General features: G+C 44.3%; 1 protein-coding gene across 1 annotated transcript; it reads right to left on the minus strand.

Annotated features, from left to right (window-relative positions):
- Nucleotides 1–1,071: 1,071 nt before the first annotated feature.
- Nucleotides 1,072–3,814, minus strand: LOC118103834. The gene is made up of 2 exons (XM_047343510.1): nt 3,311–3,814; nt 1,072–2,233 (listed from the first exon to the last, which is right to left on the minus strand). Exon 2 carries the CDS (start codon nt 2,224–2,226, stop codon nt 1,072–1,074), a length of 1,155 nt encoding a protein of 384 aa, XP_047199466.1. The 5' UTR covers nt 2,227–2,233; nt 3,311–3,814.
- Nucleotides 3,815–9,319: the final 5,505 nt, after the last annotated feature.

The following is a 9,319-nucleotide window of genomic DNA, read 5'->3' on the forward strand; positions in this document are numbered from 1 at the left end:
ATAATAATAATAATATTAATAATAATAATAATAATAATAATAGGATCTAGATTACTTGACCACTCACTCTTAAAGAGGTCTCTATAGAAACCGGTAGCACACTTCCTGATCTCAGATGAGTCGGAGACTTCAGAGCCGCTACCCGTTCATAAACAGTGAATGGTCTTCCTTTGTCCATGTTTCTGCTCCAACCCAAAGAAGAACTGGGAGGGGGCATCCATCTGTGAGATGTTCATAAACCTGACCAGAGCTCCCTGTGCTGAGACGCCCAGCAGGTTGGCTATAGCCGACTGTTTGGACTTGAGGGAGTCTAAATGCCCTGGATTTCCTGTAGAAGCTGCTAAAGACTGCAATTCTTCTACCTGTCTCTCCAGATCCCTCATTGTCCGGGTTAAATCTCTGCTGACATTGGGAGTGAACTGCTGGCAAAGTTGTTTGATTTGTGTTTTTCTGATATCCCACCACTGCTGAATGCTACTGAAGGCAGGCCTGCTCTCTCTGTGGGAAAACCAAAACAACTTAAAAGCTTTTCTAAAAGCCTGGTGGTTTAAAAGGGCTGTGTTAAAATGCCAATAGGCGCTCTTTAAACGAACATTTCTGATAAAAACGGAGCAGGAGACTAAACAATGATCAGTAAAACCCACAGGCTGAATAAAACACCTTTTAAAAATATTTAAATGGTGTTTAAAACAATAGAGTCGATGCAGTCTAGCCAGGGATAAAACATTTTCCTTTGCATGGCTCCAGGTGTATTGTCTGTGATTACTGTTAAAACCCCTCCACACATCAGACAGCTCATGTGCCTCAGTCAGTTGCTTCAGTCTGAGACATGATGCAGGATGTGGCTCTAAGTGATTTCTGTCTAAAGTGGGATTTCCTGTGCAGTTAAAATCACCTCCTAAAAACATAAAACCATCACCACTACAGGTTTTAACAGTATCATCCAAAATGTTTAAAAAGTCCATCCTGTCCACCCCATTAGTGGGCGCAGAGACATTTAGAAACACCAGCTTGACATTCTCATATTCAGTTTGAACCTTTAATAAAACACCTGGAATGATCTCATCCACATTAAAGGACGAGCTGGACTCGCTTACAGCATCTTTGGTAGTTGTTTGGGGAGGGGGTTGGTTCGTCGTTTACTTCTACTTCCACCATGAATTTGCCCATTAAACTCTCCCTGAAGGCCAAACGCATGTATTCAGCTGACGTGTCAACAGGAACTATGATCTGTGCCACAGTGGAGCTTTCTCCAGAAGGGCGTGGTCCGTTGATCTGGATTTGCAGGTTGTAACACCGCTGATTGTTCCTGTTGCACAGTCCCTGGTTGTCAATGCGAACTTTGCTCGATGTAATCAAGTTGGACCTGGACTGGTCACTCAAGCGCTGGTTGTTCCATTGGTTAATTAATTCTAAGGCTTCGTTGAGCACCTCTTTGTTGGGTTTTTTAAGTTTTTCTTTACCTCCCATGTCTTTGAAAGTGGTCACTCTGTTGTTGTTGTTGTTGTTGTTGTTGTTGTTGTTGTTGTCTTCCCTGGTACAGATCACTCTTGGATTATTAGTTTGTCGTTTGGCGCGGTGCGTCTGGGAAAACACACACTCTCCAGGACTGATCACTCCACAGTAATCCCAGTTGTTGTTGAATGTTGTGTAGCACCAGGTGTATCTCTGACCATAGCTTCCACACTCGTGATTGAGGCGACAAGGCTCATTCTTGTAGGTGTGGTCTGGTAGAGGTGAGCAGTAGTCCCAGCCCTCTTCAACATAGCACCAGAAGTAACCCCCTGACTCATGATACCGACACTCTTCAATGCATTCTTTCCTATCCCTGCTGTAATAAATCATTGCCCTCGGCTCCACCCGAGCACATTTCTCCCAGAAACCATTCTGCAAGGAACACTCCAAGTGATTTTCTCCATATTTGTCACAGGGATAACGCGAGTCACAGCTGAAGCCTTGGTAATCAACATTGTTGCCTGGTGAGCAGTAGTCCCAGCCCTTTCTGGACTTGCACCAGTAGTAGTCATAACCACGCTTCTCACAGCTGTCTGTACACGGCAAATCGTACGTGGACGTAAAATGCTTTGTTGGACAATCACTTAAACAGTATTGCCTAAACAAATCAAAGTAGCTCTGTAAGTCACTGGTTTCTCCAGATGTGAGCCACAGTGAGAAGCAGAGGATGAAAGTGAACGACAGAGTTGAACGTGTCCTCCGATCTTCCATTTCAGCTCTGTGCTGCAGAGAGAGAGAGAGGAAGAATGAAGAGAGAGAGAGAGAGAGGAAGAATGAAGAGAGAGAGAGAGAGAGAGAGAGAGAGAGAAAAGAGCGAGAGAAAGAGAGAGAGAGAGAGAAGAGAGAGAGAGAAGAGAGAAGAGAGAGAGACACACAAGAGAGAGAGAGAGAGAGAGAGAGAGAGAGCGAGAGAGAGAGAGAGAGAGAGAGAAGAGAGAGAGAGAGAGAGAGGAAGAGAGAGAGGGAGAGAGAGAGAGAGAGAGAGAGAGGAGAGAGAGAGAGAGAGAGAGAGAGAGAGAGAGAGAGAGAGAGAGAGAGAGGAGAGAGAGAGAGAGAGAGAGGGCGAGAGAGAGGGAGAGAGAGAGAGAAGAGAGAGAGAGCGAGAGAGAGACACACACAGAGAGAGAGAGAGAGAGAGAGAGAGAGAGAGAGAGAGAGAGAGAGAGAGAGAGAGAGAGAGAGAGAGAGGAGAGAGAGAGCGAGAGAGAGGGCGAGAGAGAGAGGGAGAGAGAGAGAGAAGAGAGAGAGAGCGAGAGAGAGACACACACAGAGAGAGAGAGAGAGAGAGAGAGAGAGAGAGAAGAGAGAGAGAGAGAGAGAGAGAGAGAGAGAGAGAGAGAGAGAGAGAGAGAGAGCGAGAGAGAGACACACACAGAGAGAGAGAGAGAGACATATTACACATATAATGCTAAAATAATATAGAATTACAGACACAGTGAAAATACCCTTAATACTACCCAAGATGATGACCATTGTATCAATAATATAAATCACAGAAACAGCAATAATCACTCATGACAAAATACATTTATAATAAAAAAGAATTAAGTAATATAGAAGAAAATATAAATTGCAGTTCGTGAGGATATTTTTACAAACTGAAGTAAATCTACTGCGTCACATGTCGAACATTCCATCACGTTAAGTTTATACAACAGCAGAGTCACCTTCTACAATTAAAATGATCCAGTATGTGAATTCTAACACTGTCGGAGAAATGGTTTATTTTACTAAAAAATAAATCTGCATTAGTACATTCAATAGTTTCTGATTTTAATAGAAAACCGTCACTTACAGTCAGTTGCCTGTTGTGAAGTCTGTAGATTTTGCTGCTGACGTCCTGATATATATACAGTGTCTCAAAGCCTTGGACTGAAGCATTGTGGGAAACCTTGGACCGTCTGCCCTCGTCAAACACTGGTCAATGTCTCTGTTTGATTCATTTAACTTCACTGTCATGTGAACCAGGTCTTCACTGTGCAAAGCAATGAAGCTTTTAACAGAAAATAAATAGAATTTAATTAAACCCTTGATCACTGACAGTAATAATAACATGAGTAAGTTCTGCAGTTTCTGCTATTTACACAGAGTCAAAGATGTTTATTGTTGAACTCCCCTGAAAGATACAGAGTCTTACACACACATTTAGATATGCATCTATATGTAGACTGTATATGACTATTGACAGGGACGTGATATTATAATTTAAAAACAGTTATATTCCATGTTCATGTGTAAACAGACAGAACGTGCACAGCTACAAGCTTTGGGCTGCAGATGTTTTCACGTGCACATCACTGCTGACCCCGTTTCTGAGTCTGATCAGAGAGCAGAGGCCAAATTCCATATTTGATAAGCGACTCTTCCCGTCAGCCTGAGCTCGATATTCAGCTGTAAATCATCCAACAAGCACACAGGTAGTTAATTAGACGAGACTTCAGAAGGAAAACAAACATGGAGGCGTGTTCTGTTTTGCAGCAAAAAACAGAAAAGAGAGAGAGAGACTTTTTGACTTTTAAGATAACTTTTATTTAGATCATTTCATGGTCTCTCCAATAGCAGCATCAGCAAAAAAATTATAAATAACACTTCAATCAGATCATATTTTACAAAAGAAAAAACTACATGTCACACACACACACACATGGAGTTTAAAAATGAAGGACCAGTGAACCGTCCTCCTCTAGTGAACATAGAACCTGTCTGATCCCCCACTGAGACGTGAAAGCTTCCAGGTTACTGGTCAGGCTGTAGAAGGCGTGTTCTACTCTCAGGCGAGTTGCTACCAAACCTTCGAAGCACTTCTCCACATCTGTCCAGCCCCCACCCAACATCTGGTTCTTCCTGCTCTTCCAGTGTTGGGGATCGGGTCCAGACAAAGGAATGCTGAGGCCTACAAGGGCCTTTCAGAGCCTGCCTCGAGTTGTTTCCTGCTGTGAGGCCGAAGAGCACCCAGAATCCTTTTGGGGCATCCATGTTTTTTTTGACCGCCGCCCAAGGTCAAACTCGGGCCTTCCATTGGCTGAGAGCCAACAGACCCCACGGCCCCCCCTGGAGGGAGGCCGGACACTTCTCAGGTAATAAATACATTATCCCTTCAATTCATTGCTTTTTCCCGTGCGCTGAAGATAGGACCACAACCTCTCCCGGTTCCTCCAGATGATCCAGACACTTAAAGGGAGCAACCAATCCAAACGTTTGTATTTTTATTTTTTAACTTAAGTTCATTCTTTTATTTTTGTGAACTTCCCTTTTTTACCTGAGCTTTATTTTGAAACGACCGTGGCAAAGTCTTCCACTCGCAGGCCGAGTCCACCGACTTTTTCTGGATCCGCAACCACAGCTGCTCCTCAGCTGTTCATACCTGCAGAAGGGCAAGAAACATTCGCCACGAAAGGCAAGACACATTCGCCACGAAGGGCAAGACACATTCGCCACGAAGGGCAAGAACCATTCGCCACGAAGGGCAAGACACATTCGCCACGAAAGGCAAGACACATTCGCCACGAAGGGCAAGAACCATTCGCCAAGGAGAACGAGACGAATTCTCTCCTATCCGGCTCAGCTCAATCCCCGCTGCCACCGCGCGAATCAGCTGTTCTAGAGGCCACGAACACAATTCACTTGTCTTCCCGGAATGCGCCGCTCGCGCATCAACGAACCGCGGACCAGCAACAAGTAAGAGGCTTATGTCTGGGCAGAGACTAGTTTAAACATTAGCGTGTTATTACTTGAGTGTATATTTCTCTAGGACCGCTGACTCCCTTTGTTTTGTCAGTGTGTCGTGACGAATCTGCATTTCCGCCACGCTGCCGCACTCGTGTGATCGCCAGACCTGACCTATTTTTAAGTGGAGATTTTAACCCACTAAAAGATCGGGTTCACATTTGTGGTGTTGTGATATTTTGGTTATAAGTTATTTGAAAGTAATGTTATGCTCTTCACAGTCTTTCTCTTTGGGCTTCACTCACATTCTTTCTTCTAACTGGGTACAAACACACAGACACACGTGCATAACTTCACTCTAATTATCTCTTGACCCCGCTACAGGTCATAAACATTCCAATAACGTTGAAGGGTTATCTTCAAAGTGGCCAGTCGCCATTTTGGAAGAGCACGCTGACTCACACAGACACACACACATGTATACACACACATACTCTATCTTTGTTTAGTAAGTACACTGTTAGTAATTTGTGTTTTTTTTATACTTTTATTATATTAATAATAAATGTTTTTCTTCACAAATGTTTTTCATTAATGTTGCATAAGTGTGCATTTTGCCAACCTCTACACTGTCAAGAACTCCATATCCTTCAACTTAGCTAACTATCTATATGGTAATTTGATTATAGTTATTAATTTAATTGTTAATCAGAGTTCCAAATTTGTAGTTAGTACCTTTAAGTGAGACTTAATCAATAAATTGGCCATCTTTTTTCCTTCCTTTGAAGGGTGGTGTTCCGAGGTAACATTAATCAATTAAAGTTATGATTTCATATTAATATTTTCAATATTAAGATTCAATATTTTATTTTGATAACTAAATTTATTGAATGCCGAAAGGGGCACACACCATTTTTATGGTATCATGCGTTTAATGCATTATTGCAAAACATTACATAGATTACATAAGTAGGTTGTCGTGTGGGATTTTGGTTCAGACGACATCGACTGTAACAAAGATTAACGACGCAGCTTCACTTCCTGCCTCTGTCCACAAATGAAGCCCAAATATCGGGACGCCTCGCTTATATCAAATAATTCAAAACCAAAACTGATCAGGAAACTTGAACCAGTGAGAGATAAGAACGACTGACTGAAATCTTTAAGAGACATTTATTTAATGTTTATTCAGTTTTTTTATTCGTTAACATGGAGGAGGAGGAGGAGTTTGTGACCTATACAGCAGCCAGCCCCCAGGGGCGATCAAGGCGCGTTGGTTTCACTTTTTTGGTGGCTGTCATGTCGCCCATCTTATACATTTATCTTTTAATATTATCGAAGTTTATCTATTAACAGACAATCAAAGAACCGTAATACAATTCTAAAGTAATACATTTAATTCCTTCAAAGCTCAAAGCCTCTGGTTAGCTGCGCCGTTAACGCTACTAATCGTGAGCATTATCATGATCGCTATGAGAAAGCTAATTGCGTTAAACTCAGACCTGTCCCGTCGCCCAGAAAAGGCTCATTTGTTTGCTTCCTCAAAATCTGTGACAAAATCCACCCTGGTCCAACCCCGCCTTCACCTCCCCGCCTGCTCCCTTTCCTCTTCCCTCCTTTCCCTCTCTTCTTTCCTTTTCTTTCTCTTTCCTCCTTTCCCTCTTTCTCCTTTCTTCCTCCTTCTTTCCTCCTTTCTTCCTCTCTTCTCCCTTCTTTCCCCTTCTTCTCCCTTTTCCTTTCCTCCTTTCCCCCTCTCTTTCTTCTCCTCTCTTTCCCTCCTTCCCTCTGCTCCCTTTCTTCTCCTTTCCCCTCCTTTCCTCTTCTCTCCCCTTTCCTTTCCCTCCTTTCCCCTTTCCCTTTCTCCCTCCCTTTCCTCCTTTCCTCCTTTCCCCTTTCTCCCTTCCTTTCTCCCTCCTTTCCCTCTTCTTTCTCCCTTTCCTTTCCCTCCTTTCCTCTTTTCCCCTTTCCTTTTCCCTCTCCTTTCCTCTGCTCCCTTTTCTCCTTTCCCCTCCCTTTCCCCTCTCTTCTCTCCCTTTCCTTTCCTCCCCTTTCCCCTCTTCTCCCTTTCTCTCTCTTTACCTCCTTTGCCCTTGCTCACTTTTCCTTTTGCCTCTGCTCACTTTTCCATTTCCATCTCCAGAATAAAGCCGATTTTAGAATGAAGTACGTCCGCCTCCCAAACTGCCCATTCCCATCATCAGAACCCGTTGGTGACAGAGAGACACTTTCACCTGTGGGTGGATGACGACCTTCACCAGTCGCAACATCACTTCCATTCCCATCAACTGAGGGGGCGTCCTCAGCTCCCTTTGTTGCTCTCAGAGATATCTTGAGAAGAGCTGTCACTCTGTGTTTGGAGCTTTGATAGTCCTTCTTCTACTCTGGGTCCTGTCAGCGAGTAGCGTATGCGCCAATCAGATTCACCCTGAGCACTCCTTGTGAGGAGGAGCCACTCTCACCTGGCTGAGGACAAATGTTTGTCTGGTAGCAGAGGGCGGATCGTCTGACAGCCGCCATTCTGTGCCACATGACTGCTATTACTTGAGCAGCTGACACACACTGCATCTGTTGTTTTTCATCTTTTCTGTCACAGCGAAGATTTTCTAGACCAATTGGACCCTGGCCCAACCTCAGCGCCTGAGGACCTCGTGCACTTTGCGAGTCGCTAAGGGCATCAATGCGCCTCTTGTGTGTTCCTGACCATTTGGCTTGAATATTTAGAAAACACAACTGCGTAATCCTTTTCAACGCGAATGCGATTTATCTTCTTTTCAAGGATGTTTTCTTTTGGTGATCATAACTTGTACATTTTTCTGCAACACACATGGGAGTGTAAAACATAGTAAGCACCATAATATTGACGTACTCAATTGGTCCAATTTACACAACGCAAGATTCCCAGGTACGAGATCAGCACCAGCACCATTTTCCGCCTAGAACCGTACAAAACCATCCTGCTGCCAACGCACACTTCACCCATGTTGATCTTGTTCTCTTCACGCTTCTAGCAGGGCTTATTATGACTTCCGGGATGATTTGGTCAGCGCCCTGGTTCTTAGTTCTTGTATTGGTTCTGGTTCCTCCTGGTCCTGGTTCTGGGTTCAGCGGGATACTCACGGCCAAACTGAACATCTTTTGGAGCACCGTACCTGCAAAAAGGGTGGAAACAGTCAACAGGTACAACATGTATGTTACCATGTATACAACACAGTGACCTGTAGGTCGTGGTCCCAGCAATGACCATCGACTGTAATAAAGATGGACGAGTATATGTCAGCTCCATGCTAAAGCTCTTTATCGCCCCTGGTGACTGCCTCAGCCTATAGGTCATAAACACTATTGTCCATGTAAACATCGGGCCAGGTCAGGATTCAGAAGCTGACTCACTTGCTCAAGAGTTCCTTTACCAGCGAGGCCAGTTTGTTTCTGGTCCACAGCAAAACTGTGTTCAGTCTGACAGGAGAGAGCAGCAGCAGAACCGTGATCCGGCTCCGGGCGGCCACCTGAACCCCAGATCAGGTTTATTAACATGGTATCTGAACTAGATCAGGTTTATTAACATGGTATCTGAACCCAGATCAGGTTTATTAACATGGTATCTGAACCCAGATCAGGTTTATTAACATAGTATCTGAACCCAGATCAGGTTTATTAACATGGTATCTGAACCCAGACTCACGCCCTCAAAACAAATTCAAATCAGTATAAAACACACACACGCAGACACACGCACACGCAGACACAAACACGCACACACACACACACACGCACACACACGCAGACACACACACGCACACACACACACACACACACACACACAGACACACACGCACGCAGACACACACACGCACACACACACACACACATACACGCATACACACACACGCAGACACACACACACGCGCACACGCAGACACACACACGCACACACACACACACGACGCATTAATGCAGACACACACACGCACACACACACACACACACGCACACACACACACGCACACACACACACACTCACACAAACAAAACCCCAACAGAACAAAACCTTTTTTTTGCCCTTTGAAATCAATGTGCTATAGCTTGAACGACTTTTTCTTTCTTTTTGGTCAAACGAGGGCCTGCTGCGAAGTCGGACGTT

This window comes from Hippoglossus stenolepis, chromosome 2, assembly GCF_022539355.2.
Source record: "Hippoglossus stenolepis isolate QCI-W04-F060 chromosome 2, HSTE1.2, whole genome shotgun sequence".
NCBI lineage: Eukaryota > Metazoa > Chordata > Actinopteri > Pleuronectiformes > Pleuronectidae > Hippoglossus > Hippoglossus stenolepis.